The 22,245-nt window shown below is 46.9% G+C and overlaps 4 protein-coding genes across 4 annotated transcripts; 2 read left to right on the top strand and 2 right to left on the bottom strand.

Moving 5' to 3' along the window:
- Positions 1 to 4,043: 4,043 nt before the first annotated feature.
- On the top strand, positions 4,044 to 4,345 carry LACBIDRAFT_316295 (uncharacterized protein; the record flags this gene model as incomplete). The annotated part of the gene is made up of 2 exons (XM_001889720.1): positions 4,044 to 4,161; positions 4,215 to 4,345. 2 exons carry the CDS (start codon positions 4,044 to 4,046, stop codon positions 4,343 to 4,345), a joined length of 249 nt encoding a protein of 82 aa, XP_001889755.1.
- Positions 4,346 to 7,626: 3,281 nt separating this feature from the next.
- Positions 7,627 to 8,371, bottom strand: LACBIDRAFT_334880 (uncharacterized protein; the record flags this gene model as incomplete). Its single annotated transcript, XM_001889691.1, has 3 exons — positions 7,627 to 7,751; positions 7,942 to 8,098; positions 8,276 to 8,371. The coding sequence occupies 3 exons, from the start codon at positions 8,369 to 8,371 to the stop codon at positions 7,627 to 7,629; spliced, it is 378 nt and encodes a 125-aa protein (XP_001889726.1).
- A 533-nt stretch (positions 8,372 to 8,904) lies between these two features.
- Positions 8,905 to 9,386, top strand: LACBIDRAFT_334879 (uncharacterized protein; the record flags this gene model as incomplete). Its single annotated transcript, XM_001889719.1, has 2 exons — positions 8,905 to 9,022; positions 9,052 to 9,386. 2 exons carry the CDS (start codon positions 8,905 to 8,907, stop codon positions 9,384 to 9,386), a joined length of 453 nt encoding a protein of 150 aa, XP_001889754.1.
- Positions 9,387 to 9,781: 395 nt separating this feature from the next.
- Positions 9,782 to 10,162, bottom strand: LACBIDRAFT_316294 (uncharacterized protein; the record flags this gene model as incomplete). The annotated part of the gene is made up of 1 exon (XM_001889690.1): positions 9,782 to 10,162. The coding sequence occupies one exon, from the start codon at positions 10,160 to 10,162 to the stop codon at positions 9,782 to 9,784; it is 381 nt and encodes a 126-aa protein (XP_001889725.1).
- Positions 10,163 to 22,245: the final 12,083 nt, after the last annotated feature.

Raw genomic sequence — 22,245 nt, 5'->3', positions numbered from 1 at the left:
CTCCCGTTTGTCCACTTCGGTAAATGAATGATGCTGACAGGTGAAATGCAGTTTACGCATGGCATTTACAGCGTGTATCTTCTATAAGAAACCTCACGCGCGGCGCAGACATTCTCACTTTCCTCATAACCAGTTCTTCCTCCTTCGCCTTCGTCCCAACGATGGATAATCCCAATCAACAGAATAGCGAACATACCACTAACAATTGTCAGTATTCCATCTACTTGCCATACCCTTCGTTCAGGAGCTAAATTATCGATCAGAGGATGACAAGCCTCACAACCCCGGCCTCGTGGCTGGCGTAGACCCGAATTTCAAGACCTCATCTGATAACCCACGCATGCCATGCGGCCATAAGTTGAACGGTAGAAACCTTATCGTCTGTATTGATGGGATGTCGAACCAGTTTGGAGAGAAGGTGAGTGTCAGGTTGGCGAATATCCGTCCAGGGTATCGACACTTTCAACGATCAGAACACAAACGTAATCGAATTGTACAACCTCATATTGAAGAAGGTTGGAGATAACCAAAGGACGTGGTACAATAGTGGGATCGGCACTTACGCCCGCCCATTGTGGAAGTCGCTCAATTTCTACAAAAAGGTTCTTTATCACAAGATTGACTTAGCAATTGCATGGTAGGTCATGGCACTACTTTGCCAATTCTGCTGTAATCTTCCCTTTTGATAAAATAGGGATTTCGAGCGAACGGTTTTGGGTGCATATCGTTGGTTGTCGGATAATTACGAGGAAGACGATTGTATATTTCTATTCGGTGTGTCATCACGATCCTGATTTCTCTGTATGCATCTTGACTTATGCTAGGGTTCTCTCGTGGAGCGTTTCAAGTTCGAGTGCTCTCGGCGATGATTGATAAGGTTTGACTCGCTTGTGTTTGCAAACAGCTCGTTGACTGAGGTCTCTCGGAAACTTTAGGTTGGTCTGGTCTTCAAGGGGAATGAAATGCAGATACCATTGTGCGTCTCCAGATATCTACCCTTCACATGGACTCATTGAGCATATTCAGTGCATATGAGCTGTATGTCGAGGGGAAGCTGAACATGGCCGAACATTTCAAGAAAACCTTCTCCAACGAGGATGTGAGGGTGCACTTCGTTGGAGCCTGGTGCGTCATTTAAATTTGACAACAGAAACACAAAATGACTGATGGTGCATTAGGGATACTGTTTCGTCAATTGGGATTGCACGTGGGACGTCCACACTTCCAGGGACAGTTGACGGGATGACGCATGTTTGCTATTTCCGCCATGCACTTGCGCTTTATGAGCGGCGGGTTAAGTTCCTCCCTGAATACGCCTACGGGGGATCCGCCACTGAACCTGCCACTAAACCCGCCGCTGAACCCGCCACTGAACTCGCCACTGAACCGCTGAAACCGATAGCCAACACCAGAGGCACGTGGGCCGTGATTCAAATCATTATCTACGCTGACTCAAAGTTGGTACAGAGTCAAAGCGAACGCTTCCACAAACGAAGGAGGTTTGGTTTGCAGGGATGCACTCAGATATGTCAGTTTATTCTCACTTGCTTACATGTCGATCACCAATGTATGACATTTAGTGGCGGTGGAAATGTTTATAATCAAGAGATGGATCGTAGCACACCGCCATTAAGGTGGATGGTATTCGAGGCGGGGGCAGCTGGCCTTCGCACAAAGCTATTCAATCGTGAACTCGAGGAGCATGAACAGATTAACATCATCGAATCTCTGACAGGGCCCTGGCTGTTCTTTGAGATCTGTCCATTCAAGAGACTGACATATACATGAACGAAAGAAAATGGACAGACAGCGACGACCCGATGGTGAGTTGACTGGTGGCTGCAATCATATTTACTGATCGAGGCATTTGTTAGGTTTCATTGTGGAAAAGGATGGAAGATCCACCCGGGTCAGAAGATCCACAGCTCATTAGTGTGGGCTGCTGGGTCGAGAGCTGATAATTACGCCCCGAAAGCATGTCCTCCTCCTCTCGATGATAACCGTTCATTCTGGAAGATGCTACGTGACAAGGAGAAGGAGCCTACGAAACAGTGGCTGGAACTCGACTTGTATGAATACTGCGAAATTGCAGTCGAGAAACTGGTCACTGAGGGCGACGATACTGCCTTGAAGTATCACACAGCCATATCAGGTAAGCTTTCTTATCCTTGACGTTTATCATTGATTTGAAGGGTTCTAGGGGACGCTCGTCGGACGGTATACAGCAATGTGATCGAAGCCCTGGATAAGCATAAGGGACTCACCCCCAAAAAGAAGAATCTGCTCCTGCGCACCACGATGCAGCTTCTGAAGAGGAGCGCTCGAGATGATTTCGACTTTAATCTGAGCCCTACAAGTGAAATTCTACCTCTGTTGTCAGACCTTTTTTGCGACAACATAGACTATTGGCGAACGGCATGGGACTTTGTGACTCTCTTCACAAATTGTGAGCCAATCCTACACTTTTGTTCATTTGTCAGCGGTTACCGATCTCACTCCATTGCACAGTTGTCAAAGTCGTTCAGTTAAAACCCCAAACCCTGGGCACCGTCTCGGTGCTATCCTATTCTTCACGTGATTCTCTCGCATTCTCACCTGATGGCAAGCGGATACTATCTGGCTCGGGAGATGGAATAGTCCAGATCTGGGATGCAGAAACTGATAACCCGGTGGGACAACCATTGGAAGGACACACTTCTTACGTCCGGTCTGTTGCGTTCTCAGGTGATGGGAAGCACGTAGTATCAGGCTCATCTGACGAGACAATCCGGATCTGGGATGTAGAAACTGGTCGCGCGGTGGGAGAGCCATTGAGAGGACACCATGATTGGGTCCACTCTGTCGCATTCTCACTGGACATCACGCGCATAGTATCTGGCTCAAGTGACAGGATGGTTCGGATCTGGGATGCAAAAACTGGTATCCCGGTGGGAAGGCCATTGAGAGGACACAGTTATGGTGTCTTGTCTGTCGCGTTCTCAGCTGATGGCAAGTACATAGTATCTGGCTTGAATGACAGGACAGTTCAGATCTGGGATGCAGAAACTGGCAGTCTGGTGGGAGAGCCATTGGAAGGACACAGATATTCTGTCCTTTCTGTCATGTTCTCAGCTGATGGCAAGTACATAGTATCTGGCTCGGATGACATGACAGTTCGGATCTGGGATGCAAAAACGGGCAGTCCGGTGGGAGAGCCATTGGAAGGACACAGACATTCTGTCCTTTCTGTCATTTCTCAGCTGATGGCAGGTACATAGTATCTGGCTCGGATGACATGACAGTTCGGATCTGGGATGCAGAAACTGGCAGTCCGGTGGGAGAGCCATTGCGAGGACACTATGTTTCTGTCAAGTCTGTCGCGTTCTCACGGGATAGTACATGCATATTATCCGCCTCATGGGACAGCAACGTCCGAATCTGGGATGTGGAACTTCTCGAAATGCTGAACAGCATATGAAAAGTATCGTACAATGTTACACGCAGCTGTTCATTATCTCAGGCGTAGACGGTGTTTTTTTTAAATGTAAAATACCGTCTCAACTGTACATCAGCGTGTTTCAGAAAATACCCTACATCGGATTTCATAAAATCACTGCGGCAGGGTGGGTACCACGGGGCACTTGTGATGCATGGGGTTGTGTTTGGTTGCAGATGCTGTATCATTATGTAGAGGCTTCGAGCTTGGGGCTCAGTGGGTTCGGTGCAAGCTGGTTGAATCACGTCCTTGGCTGACAATTTTTTTTACTGGACCTCAAAAGCAACACAACACCAACTACGAGCCCCTTCCCAAAACACATCTAAGTACACCCACTCAACAACTCTCATGAAGCCCACTGACACTCACCTATGAAATTCATGGCGAACAATCAACCAAGAAATCCACAACGAGAGCTCAAAATTAGACATCGACATCCTTGCAGACCCTCTTACGTGTTACGCTTCAGGAAAGACGTCGCTCGTCGGCGTGATGGATGACGATCAACCTCGATCAACATAGGGGTAAGTTGTTGAGGCAGGAATTGGGTTTTCTTTTTTTCACACGTATGTACTCGAGTACATGTAATTATGTGGCCATTTTCAAAATTTCCCCCGCCAGCTCTATCCAAGCTCAACCGCCGAGGATCAAAACCGAGAAAGGGCGCAAGGGGGAACAGTTGCAAGGTGAGTTCCAGTGCCATCGCTCCATGTATGCATGATAACAATGATTGTGATAGTCTCCCCTGCGTGCCAGGGATATCATATGGAGGTCGACTGCCCTCCTGGTCCACGGGTCAAGATACCCTCGAACACACCGCGCGCGAGTATGCTCCCTTATCCCGTGCCGTTACGTGATGTGTGTTTGTAAGAAGAGCTCAGGGAGTAAAAGAAGCGATCAAGCTGAAAGTCCTGATTGGTGTTACAAACAGAAAGTCACGAAAGCGGGCATAAACGGCGGGACAGTTACAGTTGAGTGCAAAAAGAATGAAGGTTGGTTCATTTTTCTGGTTCTTTCTAAGAATCTATTGTACCTCAAATGTATTTGTGTATTCTTTTACATTATGTAGTTGTGTTACACTTCCCTTGGTATGGACTAATTTCAGTGAAAGCTGGAGCCTTGAGAAGGTTTTTATTCTGGAGGCCATTTTTGGCATCTGAAAAGAAAAATATGCGCTAACTGGGGAGGTAGCCAGAACATACCTCTGGTCAACCTGAATGAGCCTATCAAGGAATCAGTCAAAAATACTGAGTGGTTAGGTCTGTAGAGGCTTTGGAAAATGGCTTGTTTTGTCTACAACAGGCCAAAAATGACCAAAATAGCACAAAATGACCATTTTCTGGAGGCTCTACAAGCATAACCACTCAGTATTTTTATCTAATTCTTTGATAGGCTCATTCAGGTTGACCAGAGGTATGTTCTGGCTGCCTCCCCAGTTAGCGCATATTTTTCTTTTCAGATGCCAAAAATGGCCTCCAGAATAAAAACCTTCTCAAGGCTCCAGCTTTCACTGAAATTAGTCCATACCAAGGGAAGTGTAACACAACTACATAATGTAAAAGAATACACAAATACATTTGAGCTACAATAGATTCTTAGAAAGAACCAGAAAAATGAACCAACCTTCATTCTTTTTGCACTCAACTGTTCATAGTTTAGGTAGCTCATACCCATGAAAAGTCCCGGTCTACATACTATCGTCATGTAATGTGATTGTTAGATTATCACTGAATAATCATTGACATACACACCATACACACAGCTACAGTAACCGAATCAATCAGCCAGTGATGTTGCCGACACGTCGTGCGAATTACGGATACTAACTATGCATGTTGACTCGAAATTCCCCAACACCTTCAGGGAAAGATTCAGATGGAGAATATGCAGCCGAGTTGCAGCTGAGGTCATAGGATCGTCATCAGCAGGTTACTATCTGAAGGGTCTAAATTAGTCTAATCCTGGATAACTGCAACATCCAGATTGAATTAGATTCCAGTTGATACAACTATGATTTTCGTTGACTCCTCATCAGACAAGCAACAGCACCATGGAAGAGGGGCTTTGAACCCTTTTACACTCCTGAACTGCTGGAACTAGAGGGCGAACAGGGCCAGTCTGTCTCATGAATATTGCATGCCAACCACAGGCAAACAATGCGCTTAGATACATATTTGACCACAACAAGATGAATGCTCACTCACCGAGACGCTCACGGTATTCATACAAAAATACATCTCTCTGCTTACCTTATCACCACACCTAGATCTCACGGCACACCATCATGTGGCTGTCGCCGGCAGGCATTCTTGTAGGGAAACCCCCTAACCCTGTAAGACTAACCCCATTTGACCTTAGTTCTTTCCTCAAGCAGAGGCCTCATGCCTAGTGTTGCCGCAATGTAATGTACATTAAGTTTAATGTCAACTTTAAGGCACATTATGCCTATATTTGGTGGCTTCAAGGGGCTTTAAGGTGAGGCAGTGTAGGGCTGGGAATTGCGGGGAATTGCCGACACCGTGGTCATGCCTTGAAAAAAGCTTGAAGTGACATCATTGGAATAGGCACACTGGCCTCAGTGTTGTGCGTTCTGAGTAGTAGTCGACATGTTGAGCAGTAGCAGTTGTGCTGAGGTCAAAAACCATCAGGACTCTTTCCAAGGCCGTTTATAAATTAGCACAGCCTGTACAGGAGAGATGGCTACATATGTGCAATATAGTATCACCGCACCCAAACACAAAAAGCCAGCCACAGATCCCAACATGCAAAAACCTCCAAGAAAGCCTGAGGGACATAAAGCGATGGCAAAGAATTTGACAGCAGCAGAGCCAGGGCCACTTTACGGCGTTGGACCTGCAGACTCAAGTGAAACAACTTTGGATCACTGATAACACAACGTGCGGCATGCAAGAGATCTACCGCTTTTGCCACAAGTGTCGTCTGGTATTTCATGTGCTTGTTTCAATCAAAGAATCCATCCCACTTGATGAGTCTCCATTTCCAACCGTGATGCGACCAAGACTTATTGTAAGGCCAGCCTGCTGGAGGAGTATCAACAGCCTGAGGTTTCTCAAAAAACGGCGCCAACTCCTACTCCAATTGCAACCTCTGTCACATGGACAAGACCAATGGCATCACATGCCGCGCTTGCACAAGTTTCTATTAACCTCTATCTAAGTAGTTTATGTATATTGTTCGTAGTCCTCTTACTAGTTTTGTGACAGTCTTGTACATTTCCAAATTCGGAGGGCACTTTAAGGTCCCATTAAGGTACTTTAAGGCTGGATTTTTCTGGCCTTAAATTCCATCAAGCATCCATTGCGGCAACACTACTGAGTCATGCCCCCTAAGATTTTCGTTCAAGCCTAATTGGTAGATGTGTGGAATAACCCAACCCTTCGGCATATTGGTGTTTGTTGATTGGCAAGGGGACTGGTTTACCAGCCTCGACTCTGTGATTTTCGCACATCATTTGTCAGCCATTACAGCCTGTCCCAAGCCTTCCAATCTGCTTCTTCGGCATATCTTGTGCCCGATTTCTAGTGTTTGAAAGTCCGGTTCGGTCCGGTTTTTTGATGCCCAGGGGCGTTAACCGTAACCGTAACCGGTCTGCCTTTTCCCCAGAAGTCAAAAGACCAGACCGGACCGCAAAAAGACCGCAGACCGCAGTTTTTTGCGGTCTATAGACCAGTTTCGGTCTGCATCGGTTTTAACCGGTTTATGACCGGTCTTTAGGCCAATATTTTTTAATTATGAATCGGTAAATTTATTAACATCTCTAATAGCTTCAAAACGAGCCCAAGAACGTTAAATTCCGTTAGGAATTGGTGCTTCTATAAAATAAGTCTGGTACATCTATTATTCCCAAAAGTAATTTACCTTTTAATTCATATCTCTCTCGTTTTTTTACCAAATCGTACGTTCTTGGGTGCGTTTTAAAGGGTATTTAAGGGGCTACAAAAGACCGGTCCAAACCGGTCAAGACCGGTTCACGTTAACCGGTTTTTTTGCCGTCTTTACATTTCAAAAATAAAAGACCATAACCGCAGGTCTGGTCTTTTGCGGTCTTGGTCCAGTCTGGTTACAGTCTTTTTCCAGTCACAAGACCGGACTTCCAAACACTACCGATTTCTGACTTTGGCTATCCTTCCTCATGTCCATGTCAGGAACCGCCTCTGCAAACACCCAATAGCCCAAGCATCATTGGGAGGAGTAAATGTGGCTGTGATATCATTGTGATCAGGGGGCATGGGTATGTCATATTTGGCATCAGGGTCTATACAACAGACCACATCACCTTCCCATACACATGACCCATCTCAGCGTCTCCTGGGGGCATTGAATGCACATGGTGTCTAAGTTGTTTTCCACATGCGGGGGATCGAACTTGAGACCTTGCAGACCCAAGCCAGACAAACGATGGTGCCACCTGAGCCACCGTGCCCCTCTGTGTGTATGGTACCAACCATAACGCGTAACACAGGCCCCTATTTCCTCGATGTAACACATAACAGAGGCTTGGTTGGTAACGCCATGGTCGTTCAGCCTGAGCGCTTTGCGAATGCTCAGGCGTACCCAGGACAAAGGGTTGCTTATTTTGGGCTTGTAACGCGCAACACGAGCCTGGTTGCTAAAGGTACATCAATTCAGGATGTAACGCTGCCGAGGCCATTGGTACTGCTACAGTATACAAAAAATGATAGCTCTAAGTATTAGGTTGTTTGAGATTTTTTAGCTCCCCTCAACATGGAGAAGAAATTCGAGGCCTGGTGCGAATAACAATGGTTGACGCTAACTTACCTTCTGTGAACTTCTTTGATAGTGGCTAAGCCCATCAGAGTCATGCAAGGCATTCTGACGTGAAGCGAGGTCTTTACCATCCCCCACGTAATCCATGTCGATTCCAGTGGAGTCCAGTGGCCCATTTGTCAGGCCAAATTGGCTTGCACAATCCCCAGTCCACTGGACTCAAGTCCAGTCCAGTCCAGTCCAGTCCACTGGACTCTCACTGGACTACAAGCCACTTTTCTGAGTCCAGTCCCAGTCCAGTGGACTATGAGTCCAGTCAGAATCCACTGGAGTCCAGTGGATTCCAGTGATTCCAGTGCATTATTGCTTATTACTTATTATTATTAATACTACAAAAAAGCGAAATAGACTATACAGACTTATAATTCTATTGATCAATGAATGGAAAGGTAATGTTATAGATATTAGTATAGGTAGTGATAGCTGCAATAAGGATTCATGATTTTGTTCAGTCTGCGGGGTGAGATCATGTGACTACTTGAGGGCGTGCCATATCGTCACGTATCCTGTTTGCGGCATGGTCACACATCCGTGACCATCCCTTTCCCTTCCACCACCACCACTGTCCTCTAACACCGCCGACGCCAACGCCGCTCACGCCAACAACACCCATGCCAACAATGCCCATGCCCACGCCAACAACGCCCACGCCCACGCCAACAACGCCCACGCCAACGCGGAATGACGGGCCAAGAACGAGGGACAACGCCCATGACGTGGCAACGTCATGGGCCAAGGGTACGTATGCCCACCACCCCAATGCCCAGTTCTCACCACGACAGGTGCCAGCGGCACGCGACAACGACGTGCGAGGTCGACGACGTGCGAGAACGACGACGACGATGACACGCAAGCACGACGACACGCGACAACAACAACGCGACAACGACGACACACGACGACGACACGTGACAACGACGACACGCCAGCACGACGATACGCGACAACGACGAACGAGCGCCCACCACCGCCAACGCCAATGCAGAACGGCGACGAGCGCCCAGCAGCGGCACGCGACAACGACAACGACTCACGACGACAACAACAACGACGTGCGAGTAGTGTTTGGAAGTCCGGTCTCGTGAATGGAAAAAGACTGTAACCAGACCGGACCAAGACTGCAAAAGACCGGACCTGCGGTTACGGTCTTTTATTTTTGAAATGTAAAGACCGCAAAAAAACCGGTTAACGTGAACCGGTCTTGACCGGTTTGGACCGGTCTTTTATAGCCCCTTAAATACCCTTTAAAACACACCCAAGAACGTACGATTTGGTAAAAAAACGAGAGAGATATGAATTAAAAGGTAAATTACTTTTGGGAATAATAGATGTACCAGACTTATTTTATAGAAGCACCAATTCCTAACGGAATTTAACGTTCTTGGGCTCGTTTTGAAGCTATTAGAGATGTTAATAAATTTACCGATTCATAATTAAAAAATATTGGCCTAAAGACCGGTCATAAACCGGTTAAAACTGATGCAGACTGAAACCGGTCTATAGACCGCAAAAAACCGCGGTCTGCGGTCTTTTTGCGGTCCGGTCTGGTCTTTTGACTTCTGGGGAAAAGGCAGACCGGTTACGGTTACGGTTAACGCCCCTGGGCATCAAAAAACCGGACCGAACCGGACTTTCAAACACTACGTGCGAGGACGACAACGACGTGCGAGAACGACGACACGCGAGCACGATGACATGCGAGCACGACGAACGACGACGCGACGACGACGACACACGACAACGACAACGACGACAACGACAACGACAACGACACGCGAGCACGACGATACGCGACGGCGCCCACCACCGCCAACGCCAACGCGGAACGGCGACGAGGGCCCAGCAGCACCACCCCTCCCCTCCACTCTCTCCCCCCATCACTACCTCCTCTCTTCACCACTCTCTCCCCCCTTTCCCCCCTCCCCCTTTCCTTGCTCCCTCCCCCTCCATTCCTCTCTTCCCCCCTCCCTTTCCCTTCCCCCTTCCTTGCTCCCTCCCCCCTCCCTTTCCCTTCCTGACACCACTCCCTCCCCCTCCATTCCTCCCTTCCCCCTTCTTCCCTCTCCCCTTTCTTTTCCTTCTTCTCCCTCCCCCTCTCTGTAACATAGAATCTAGTAAATTTAATTAATTTAATTAATAAATATACTTCAATTTTATTTTTTGTTTTGAGATCTAAGTTCAGGAATTCTGAATTAACTTAGGTCTGTGGCAGTCCAGTCCAGTCCAGTTTTGTGTTGGGAGAGTCCAGTGGAGTCCAGTTTTGTGATTTGCAGTCCAGCCCAGTCCAGTCCAGTCCAGATTTATGCTTGCAGTCCAGTGGAGTCCAGTTTTGTGCTGGGAGTCCAGTGGAGTCCAGTTTTGTGATTGGCAGCCCAGTCCAGTCCAGTCCAGTGGAATCCAGTGGAAGCCAGTGGAATCCAGTGGAGTCCATGTGGATTAGGTGGGGGATGGTAAAGTATTGACATGAAGCTCTGAAATCAAAACTTTAAGTCACTTCGTATTAGGAACATCAGACGATTGATGAGAACACAAATAATGACCACTCATTTGATTACCACAGAGAAGTCATGTCGGACTTTTTTTTTGCTGGTTGCACTGGACACATGACAAGATAATCTGCACTGAAATACTCTAAAAATATCTTTTGAAAGTTCCTTATTTTTTTTCTGTTTTCTAGTAAGAAACATGTAATACATCTACAAAGATTGTTTTCAATAAATGAAGATTAAATACTTATAAAACATGTTAAAAACATATAGAAACTTACTTGAAAGATATTGGGTTAATTTGAATTGTCTAAATATGTATCTCAATATGTTCTACATGTTTTCCAACATATTTTATCAATATTTGACCTTCATTCATTGAAAAGAATCTTTATAGATGTATTACATATTTCTTGGTAGAAAACAGGGAAAAAATAAGGAACTTCCTGTTAAGATAAGACGGTAAGCGATAGCTCAGGCGGTTACACGTAGGAGTAAATGACTGTATAGTCAATCTCTACCTGTTAAGATAAGACGGTAAGCGATAGCTAAGGTAGAGATAAGTAAGTAATGTATCGGAAGATATATGAGTAAAGAAATACACACCTCAGGCGGTTACACGTAGGAGTAAACGACTGAGGTGCGAGGAACGGAAAGGAGCGAGAAAATAGTAAGTACGGAAGTAAATGAAGGTGTTAGTAAATAGTAATAAAGAGAGTATGTGTGTAGGGTTCTAATCCTCAACACTCCCCCTGAAACCGTAGCTCCTAAATATTGATGTATTCCATTCCCATGATTTTGATGAGGCGCTTGAGTGTTGGTCGAGAAAGTGATTTTGTAAATATATCGGCGACATTTTCAGTTGTATCGATAGGAACGACGGTGATGTCTTCGAGGTTGACAGCTTCACGGATCCAGTGGGTCTTGACGTCGACGTGTTTGATTTTGGTGTGACCTCCAAAGTTCTTGGTGAGAGCGACGGCGGCGTCGTTATCGCAGTATATGGTAATGGGGAGGTCGAAGCGTTGGTCAACTTCAAAGAACCAAGAACATACCCATTTTGCCTGTTTCCCAGCCTCAAAAACGCCCACATATTCAGCCTCTCCGGTCGAAGTGCTGACTCGCCTTTGAGTCTTTGCTTTCCAGCTGACTGGTCCTCCAGAGGATATAAAAACGAAGCCAGCGGACGAGCTTCCAGTGTATGGGGCGAGGATCGGATGCATAGCGCATCAGTGCCATGACCGAGAAAGCGATGTCAGGCTGGGTACCATTCGCGATGTGGTTAAGCATTCCCAATGCGCTCCTATAATCCTTATCGCACATGAATTCGGAGTCATGAAGAGGGATGGGCATAGGTTGTGATTCCATGAGGGTTACGCCTGGAGGGAGAGGGGTATACTTTGGATTAGCGTTCTCCATTCCGAATGTAACCAAGGCCTTTGTTATAAGCGGTTTTTGATGGATAGATATGTCGCCGGAATCGTGATTCACGATTGACATGCCAAGTACTTTGTTAGGCGTGCCTAAATTGGTGATTTCGAATTTTGCCCCGAGTTCTTGTTTCGCTCGATCCATTGCGGCAACTGAAGAAGATCCTGACGATACATCATCGGTATAAGTCGACGAGATAGTATACCCTTCAGGAGTATATTGAATGCGTACGCATGGGTCTGCTCGAGACTGGCGATGGCCGAGTTCAGTAAATGTTTTGTTGAGTAGACGGAACCAGTTGTTGGCGCCGTCCATGGTGCCGTAAATGGTGAAGTTCATGATGAGAACTGTGTCGACATTGGGGATTTTATAGTGGTTTTCGAAGCCCTGGGGAATTTCGAGGTAATTGATTCCCTGGGGTTTGGAGTTAAGGTACGCTCCAACGAAGTCAATCAGCCAGAAATAGAGCTTTAAACTTGCAATGAGCGCAAACAGCATTCTGACAGATTCGTATCTGGCCACTGCGGCAAAGGACTCGTAGTAATTCTCCCCAAGCCTTTGAGAAAAACCTTTAACTACCCCACGGGCGCGACGTCTAATGAGGCTCCCTTCTCCGTCGACTTTCAGGTCATAGACCCACTTCCCTTTGATGGTTTTTACACCAGAGGGATGAGGAACAGCTGCTACAACGCCACGCTCATCCCATCGGGCAATCTCTCTCTCCATTGCCGGGAACCATAGATGACGTCGGGACAGATTGAAAGCGTCTTCGAATGTTACTGGGACGAATCGGTTTTGTGGTTCCGGAGGGAATTCAGCATTCAGCGCGGTGTGTGTGGATTCGTCATCTTCATCAGGGTCTTCCAAAATAGGAATTGAAGCGTCATCATCATTTTCAATTGGTGGGGGGTTATTTTTCGCAGCAATTCTTGCTGATTGATGTGAAGCTGGGGGATATACGATTCTGGGACGTGTTTGCGGTTGGTTGATAGTATCCGGAATAACTGGTTTATCAGGAATGGTGGGAACAACAGGGGCAGCGATAGGGTTTTCGATGACTCTTGGTTCTACAAGAAAGTCGTAGTCAGTATCGCCGTTGTCCTGATGGAAGTACTCCCCCTCAGTTGTGAGGGTACGGTGTCCAAGGCCTTCCTCAAATTTGACGTTCTGGGAACGGATGATTTGGCCAGTCTCAGGGATCAAGATCCTGTAAACACCTCGGCCCTCAATTCCGATCAATCTGCCTTTTTGCCCCTGTGCGGCTAATTTGCTTCCGCCCTTCTCAAAGGGGATGTGCACATATGCGATGCAACCCCAGACCCTTATATGTCCCACATCCTGTTTCTTTCCTGTCCACTTCTCTTCAGGGATCGCACCTGGGTGTCGACTGGATGGCAACCTATTCTCCGCATAATCCGCGAAGGCCCAAGCCTCGGCCCACCATTTTGCCAGTACTTTACAGTGCCCCACCTATTCCTGCAGGAATCCTGCAGGAATGGGATCATTCCAGTGGAATTCCAGGGGAATCCTGCAGGAATAGAGTCATTCCAGTGGAATTCCAGAGGAATTCCAGAGGAATCCAGAGGAATCCAGAGGAATTCCAGTGGAATCCACAGCATTCCACTGGAATTCCACTGGAATAGGACTGGAATCAAGCAGAGTAAGTTTTTTTCAACTCCAAGCTTATCCTGATGACTTGGCACTCATATTTCCTTATAAAATTCACATGTAGAAGTCATAGATTGAGTTGTAATTTATTTGACATGTATTACTACACACACTACACAGTTTATCTTAAAGGGAGGGGGTAGAGGAGGGACAAGGTGGGGATGTATTTGAAATGTATTACTACACACATTACACAGTTTATCTTAAAGGGAGGGGGTAGGGGAGGGACAAGGTGGGGGTGTATTTCTATTATTGGGAGGGACAAGGAAGGGGGAAGAACAAGGGAGGGGAGGGAGGAAGGGGGGAAGGACAAGAAAGAGGGAAGGAAGGAAGGGGGAGGGACAAGGAAGGGGGAGGGAGGAAAGGGGGGAGGGAGGAAAGGGGGGAGGGAGGAAAGGGGGGAAGGAATGGTGGAGCAAGGGGGAGGGACAAGGAAAGGGGGAAGGAGGCAGGGAGGGAGGGAATGGTGGAGGGGAGAGGGAGTGTGGCTGGGACCTCGGCCATCGTCGTCCCGCGTTGGCATCCCATCGTTGTGTCGCATTTCGTTGTCGCCTCCTCGTCGCGTGTTCGCGTTTTCGTCGTGTGTCCGCGTTGTTGCGTTATTCGTGACGTTGTCGTCGCCGTCGTCGTGGGCGCTGGTTGCCGTTGGGGGCGTCGTCGTGGGTGGCGTTGGTGTGGACGTGGTGGTTTTGGTAGGCGGCGTGGTGCCGTCGTATGTCGTGTGGGCGGTGCGTGTTTTTCGGTGGGCGGCGCGTGTTTTTCGGTGGGCGCTCGTGTTTTTCGGTGGGTGGTGGGATGTTTTCGTGGGCGGGGTATGGTTTTCGTGGGCGCTGGCGGTGTACATGGGCGGTGGGCGTCGTTTTGTGCCCGTCGGGTGTCGTTTTGTGTCCGGGGGCGTTGTTTTCGTGGGCGTTGGGTGTTTTCGTGGGTTACGGCGCTCGTTGTTTCGTGACGTGGCGTCGCCGCGCTGTTGTTGAAGGGTGTTGTGGTTGATGTTGGTGGTCGTGGTGGCCATGGGTGATCGAGGAGCGATGTTGGCGGTGGTGGCTATGGGTGACGGTGATGGCGTGGCGTTGGCGGCGGTGACGAGCATGGTGGTGGTGGTGGAAGAAGAGAGTGGCCATGTTTGGTGAGCATGTTCACCAAACAAACATTGTTTGTGATCCATTGAAAATAAATAAACTATAATACAGTAATAAATAAATAAAATAAACAGATTGGACTGGAATCCCATTCCTGCCCACTCCGGGGAACACCATTCCTGCCCATTCCGGGGAAGACCATTCCGGGGAACATTCCGGTGTACATTCCGGAATCCACCGGAATTCCACCGGAATGGAAAACACTGGAATAAACAATTTAGCAGGGCCTTCTGCTAAATTCCATTCCACCGGAATCCACCGGAATTCCACCGGAATGACCGGATTCCTGCAGGAATAGGGGGGGCACTGCTAAGACCTCCATTTTGCCGACATTCCAGCGTCCAAAAGCATGATTCGGATGGCGCCAGTTGTAACACCGATAGAGCGCTCTGCAGTACCGTTCGAGGAGGAGGAATAGGGGGCCGTTGGTAGCATGATGAGTCCCGTTTCACAAAAATAGTCGGCCCATAGTTTGCCTTTGAATTCCGGTGCGTTATCGACTCTGACAAAAACCATAAGCTTTTCAGTGACCTTTTCGCTTTCGCTTTGGTAGGTTTTCAAAGCAGTTAACGTTGTTTCATCTTGGCGGTTTGTGAGGAAGAAAGTTTTTCAGTGAGCAGATCCGCTGTCATGGAATTTCATTCCATATAACGATCCACCATGGGATTTGACACGAGATGGCCCCCAGATATCGACGTTGGTGAGTCGTAATGTCCTATTTTCAATTTGGACATCGTCGTCGTATGGTCGACGTTTCTGGTTCCCCAAGATACAATCTTCGCATTGTCCAATAGCGTCCTTGGAAGAAATTTCAAGGCCGTCAACAAGTTTTAAGGCTTGTTTTACTCGAGTGACTCCAAAATGAGCGAATCGGCGGTGCCAAGTAGCAAGGTCAGTAGGGCTTCGAAGGGACTGGGCAGTGAGAGCGGTTGGTATAGCCAGTGAGAAGGATCCGTTGACAAGGTATAGTCCATTCTTCAGGGTTCCACCGAAGATCTCTGATTTTCCTTTATAGAAACGAACTCTCTGGTCCCCAAAGACTGCATGCCACCCGGCTACATCCATCTTGCTGATTGACAAGAGGTTGGCAGTGATGTCGGGTGCATGAAGAGCATCGCAAAAGGTTAAGGTGTGTTCCACGTTATTGAATACCACCTTGATCTCGACGTCACCTCCCCCCAATATCGAGAAACTCGCACCCTCCTTAGAAGACTGTCCGGCCATCCGTTCCAAAGGCTTATACGTTGAAAATACGTCACGACTTTTGAAGAAGTGAGTGGTACAACCTGAGTCCGCAAATGAACACGAGGAGATGGAAGGTGAGACTTGACTAGCGGCTAGAGCGACCTTCTGAAGGACTGATTTATTCTCCTCCAGAAGTTTTGTGACATTGTTGTCGAATGTTGCCGATAAGGCAAAGTGTCCACCAGTGTTTATTGTACCATCTATTGTCGAGGACGAGGACGCCAAATTTGCGATAGGCGAAATGGTCCGCTTCCCTTTCCACCATGGGGGGTATTGTCCCTGCTTCCCACCTCCCATTTGGAAACAATCAGGGATCAAGTGTCCAGTCTTTCCGCATGAAGGGTTGGAGCATACAAGGTGAGACTTATTTGGGTTAGATGATCCTCCGGGCCTCGTTCGTAGGGTTTTCACTTCAGCCTGCAGTGCGTGGACCGTTGCTTCCAGAGCTTTGACAGAATCAAACGCATGATTAGTTGTTTTAGTGGTTTCGGATGCACGATTGGCGAGACGTTCCCCGTGTGAGGTGAGTTTCATGATTACTTCGCTTAAATCCTCTTTATCGTAAAGATTCGATATGATGGGGTCCCAAGACTTGGGGAAGGAGTCGAGGAGTTTAGTGATGAAGCGTATGTCGGTGATTTCAGCACCGGCATTGTTAGCGGCCTTGCATAGTGCGCGCATTTTCTCAATATGGCCATTCTCCCCTGCAACCTTCATTCCCTCTTCAAACTTGCAGTTTGCTAATGCTCTCTCCCGCATATTTCTAGCCCTATCGCTTGCGCCACCATACTGCTTGGCTAGCAGGGTCCAGGCCTCATGCGACTTCCCATTTGAGTTAACGCCGGATCCAGCAATATCTACCAGATTGATCAAGATCAACGACATCGAGGCACTCTCACGGAGTTCGTATTCAAGTTCTGATGGAGTTATGGAGTGGGCTGGAGTAGGACCTGGTGGTTTTTCGGTCGTAGAGTCGGGGGGGGGAAATTTTCGGATCAGTAGATGGATTCTCTGCATCCAGTATCTCCTGGGGTACAACGATTTTGTTCTCCCAATATTTTAGGTATCCTCGGGGTTTCCCATGAGCGATCATTAGCGTTTTCCAGCTCGCGAAGTTTTCATAACCGTGGCAGCGCTGATCCTCGGGCAAGGAGAAAGGGATTGAGATATTGTGACTTCCAGACATTGTAGAAAGTTTCTTGTATTGAGTCGATAGGGGATATGTGTGTAATCGATAATCTTCTTATAATTTAGGAGCGAGCGGGGCCCATAACCTGTTAAGATAAGATGGTAAGCGATAGCTCAGGCGGTTACACGTAGGAGTAAACGACTGTATAGTCAATCTCTACCTGTTAAGATAAGACAGTAAGTGATAGCTAAGGTAGAGATAAGTAAGTAATGTATCGGAAGATATATGAGTAAAGAAATACACACCTCAGGCGGTTACACGTAGGAGTAAACGACTGAGGTGCGAGGAACGGAAAGGAGCGAGAAAATAGTAAGTACGGAAGTAAATGAAGGTGTTAGTAAATAGTAATAAAGAGAGTATGTGCGTAGGGTTCTAATCCTCAACACTTCCAAAAGATATTTTTAGAGTATTCCAAGACAAATTATTTTGTCATGTGTCCAGTGTTGCAACCAGCTGGAGTTTCAATCGTGATTATGTCGGGGTTTGAACCAGTTGTAATCACTTGCCTTTGTTGACACTTGGTTGCAATTGTAATGCAACGACATTCCAATGGCTTAAACAAAGTACAATAGATTTCATAAAAAATTGTATTCTATTGAAAAGAGCCATGCATTAATTAGGAAAAAACCTCCCCTATGTTACAGCACTGGAAGATTTTCTTGCTTTAGTCTGAGTGAGAGATTGGATATATGAGCGGCCTTGGGAGTTTTCTAATAGGTCCTGTAGTGGAATGGTTATGTTACACTACCAATTTGTAGTCTTTGTGCATGTAGGCCACGAGCCTGAGGTTTTTGGTTCAATCCTTGACTGATGCACTTTTCTTTATAAACATTTCATCGGTCGATCACTAAATTTATTGATGACTATATTAGTATGGGAGCCTGGTTGAATCCGGACTCAACCCTGGTTCCAACCCGATTTGAACCAAACACTCTTCCATTTCAATAGTGTTGCCACAGCTCAGCTTAGCTCAGCTTTGGCCTGGCTCCCATCAGTTCCTGTATCCAGGGCTTAGGCACCAAGCTGAGCTGTATTTCGACTGGCTGGTTCAGGGTGGCTTTGGTTCAGCTACGGCTAAGCTGACGGCTCACATCCTATTTGGGTGCGGTACAAAAAATAGAATTCATATGTCATCCACAATCAGTAGGGACTGAATAAATGCATTTATGTCCTCCGGAACTGTTACCTCCTCACTCATAGATAACTCCAATGTCTGTAACTCTGATTCTTTACTTGTTCCAGAGGTGAAATCGAGCCCGCATCCTTGATTGATGGCAAACTTGAGCATCTGCAAAGCTTCCATCAGTTCAGCGTTGATGCGATTACGACGAGGTGCCATGGTCTCTTTTGCTGAAAAAAAGACACGTTCGCATGGGACTGCTGAGCCTTGGATGGGCAGAAAATCTAAAGCTGCAGCAAATAATGTAGGGAAGCATAGCTGATTTTCCTAAAAGAACGTGAGCAAGTGCAAGCCGTGAATGTAACTCAGGGTACAAGACTTGCCTGCCAGTACTGGATGCTACTCATACCTGTCTGTGCATCTAGAAGATATGCCTCGACTTCATCCTCCAGGTTGCGCTCTGAAGTAGCGGACGGTTGAGTAAACCTGAGCACTTCATCAGGTGATGCCATAAACACCAAGCGCGAGTGATCTCGCCGCCGCCGAGAAGGTGTGTTCTGGGGATCTTGAGCTGCAGGCTGGGGAGTAGTGTGTGGAGTGCGAGTACGTGCATGATGGTATGGTTGCATCTGTCAAAGTCAATGGTGAGGTATATGATTGTTGACGAATGACAATTGCTTACCTCATGAATAAACAACTCCTTCGCCCATGCGACTTTTTCAGGTGCAGTTTTAGTATAATGCTGCAACTTCATTGACGGAGTGAGTACTTGATTTGATGTTCATGAGTACAAATATTGCAAGGGTCCAAACTGACTGAACTTACTCATCATCACAACATATGCAGGAACCAAGTTCACCCTCTCACGGTAAATGTTGAGCTTGTTAAGGCCTTGTTGAATTATCGCGTCTGTCTCAGGATCTTCCTCCTGCTTCTCAATCCACTTCTGAACCATTGCCTCGAATGAGGGGATTGTGTCACAGAGGGTAGGTGTCTTCTCTGATGATAAGCGTTGTTGGAACACATGTGGAACCTAGTTGGAAAGCATGATGTAACGCAAAGCTCTGAAAATCTACCAGAAAATTAACTTACCAGAAGAATTTCGCTAACTAGAGCAAGGTCGTCCCACTCTGAATCACTAAGCTCATATTTACGAAGGTCGTCAAACTCGGCAGTACTTAGAAATTTAGTGATGGCCTAAAATAGATTAATTCGAAAAGAATCATTGGAAAACATCAAAGACAAACCGCTTCGAGTTCAAGTGCACGTGCAATCATCAGCAAGGTTGACGACCAACGTGTATCAACATCACGGAGAAGCTGGAGCTCCTTCTGGTGCATGGTCTTCACAATCTCATTGAAGTACTGGCGCCGTAGCGATGATGACCAAATCTGAGAAAATGAATAAAAGATATCCCAAAACTTCCACATCATGCACAAACGTACTGCATTGACAAGAGCGCGAATGTTTGCAACAGGATTAGAATCAGAAAATACATCTCTATGCTCCGTAATTGATGCAAGCACTGCCTTGCACGCAAGATTGACGATGAGAGGAAAACAACTTTTGTGATTGATGAACACCAACCCATACTTTGAAAGATGATACACTCACCGGATCCTGTGTTTCACGGCATCGAAAGGAATGCGCAGTGCCCGGAGCTCCGCGGCAAGCATGATCATAAATGTATCGTTGTTTGATGTGTTGTCAAGGGTGACCCAGCCGATCTAAAAATTTGAATGAGCGTAAATTTATAGAACGACAACACTTCCTTACCTTCGAGGTAATTTTGATTTGTTTGAGGACATGGAGGAATGCCTGAGTGAGATGTTCCCCAGTATGGCGACCTGGGCAGCGCTGGAATCCAATCAGGTCCGATTGAAGCTTGAGGATGTGCTGAGGCCCCTGCGGCGTTTGGACTGTCATCGTCTCAATCCAGTGGGCTGTGACTGCCATAAAAGGTGTTAGGTTCGTGTCAGACCACATATCCATTGTGGTGGAAATTTTTCCAAGAGAATTCTGCAATGCATATCAGCAAAGAAACATCTTTGAAACAAAAAGCATTTTCAAACCTTCATTTCCTTCTCTAGGCCATCCAGGTGGTCCTCCCAAACCTCAATGATCCGAGCACGAATGGTCGAGCGGTGGGGTATATCAGAGTCGCGTAGATCTTCTCGAAGCATGAGAAAGATTTGGCGGAGTTGCGGATTATCGATTATGTTCAGAGACTAGATTAATTTCAGTTTGGAAGGCCAATAAGCTCAAGATAACTTACTTGGTCATCTGCTACAATCCATTCCACAAGTGCATCAACAAAAGCCTCCTGCGAAAATGCCTGAGGTTGAGGGGTGTTGCTGTCAGGATGGGTTTGTTGTCCTTGTCGAGATCCTTGCCGAAGTCGATGTTGTGTTACCTGGTACTTGACAGCAGCTGCGGTAATCGGCACCTCCAATTGATCACATCCTTCAACCCAAGCACTGATATGGTAATCAGCAAGGTGTTTGCAAAGGGCGCTTGTGCCTGTTGTAGAGGCGAATGAGATCTCATTTACACTCGAATTGATTGCATGTTGTTGTCTTCGATCATGAGAACTTATGAGACAGTTTAGATCAAAATAACTTACCGGCAAAACAGGCAACATTGATGGCCCCCATCATTTAGCGCGAAAAATGGCCATATATCGTTTGCCCTGTTGCCCTTCCGGTTTCTGGCTGGTGCGCATTGGGGCCGTCTATGACGACCAGCCCTTGGAGAGCCACGGGACCGATCAGTTGGCCCGGGGCTATTGAGCTGTGATGCAGACGGACTTGGTGCAGTGAATGACTCAGCACTGAGTGGAGAACTTGGCATCTCAGGTTGATGATCTTAAACAAGGAAGTCAGCATATTTTATGTATATAGGTGGATGGGGTGAACTACCGTTGGGGGCAGCTGGTGCATTTGAAAATGGATCGTCATTGTTCAGTGGCGTGGTTGATGGTGCGACATCTGTTTCACAAAATATTTGTGAGGTGTCGCATCATAACGCAAATGTAGTCACCTGGCTGTATATGATCAGTGGCAATTGACACCACTGGACTAGCTTCTGGAATTGCTGGAAGTTGAGCATCACGGTCCCCAATAGTAGTACCAGTGGGCGTCGGTTGATTCTGGTCTTCAGTTGGTAAAGAGGGCAGTTCAGCCTGGCGTTGGCGACCGTGAGTTTGTGATGTGTCGGTTGTTGGGGCAGTCCCTGCAGCTGGCGTGGTCTTTTGGCCAGTTCTTCACGTTGTTCGCCTCTTTTCAGCAGCTTGAGGTGCATCAATGGTGTTTGCTAATAGAAATGGAGCGAGAAATGAAATGAAAAGTTGAGAAGATATGAAAAAAGCAACACGCACGAAGAACAAGTTGGAATGTTGTTTCGATTGCGCCATTCGGCAGTAAAGTGGTGTTTTCGTTATGACGAGGCATCTTGTCCAATGATCTTTTCAGAATGAAAACTTGTGGGTTTAAATAGAAATCAAGACAACATACTGTGAAAATTCTCCCTGTTGTGTAAAGCTGAAAGACAATGACACATGTTCAGCTGTTGAACAAATCCGGCAACGAAAGTGATTTGGTGAGACGAGGCAGGCATGTGGTTGCAATGATTGCTGCTGTATTGGAGCGTTGTAAATATAAAATAAATACAACACATTTTCA

The sequence above is a fragment of the Laccaria bicolor genome, genomic scaffold, assembly GCF_000143565.1.
Source record: "Laccaria bicolor S238N-H82 LACBIscaffold_71 genomic scaffold, whole genome shotgun sequence".
In the NCBI taxonomy this organism is placed as follows: domain Eukaryota; kingdom Fungi; phylum Basidiomycota; class Agaricomycetes; order Agaricales; family Hydnangiaceae; genus Laccaria; species Laccaria bicolor.
Note: the sequence above shows the minus strand (reverse complement) of the source record. Positions and strands in the feature narration are given on the sequence as shown.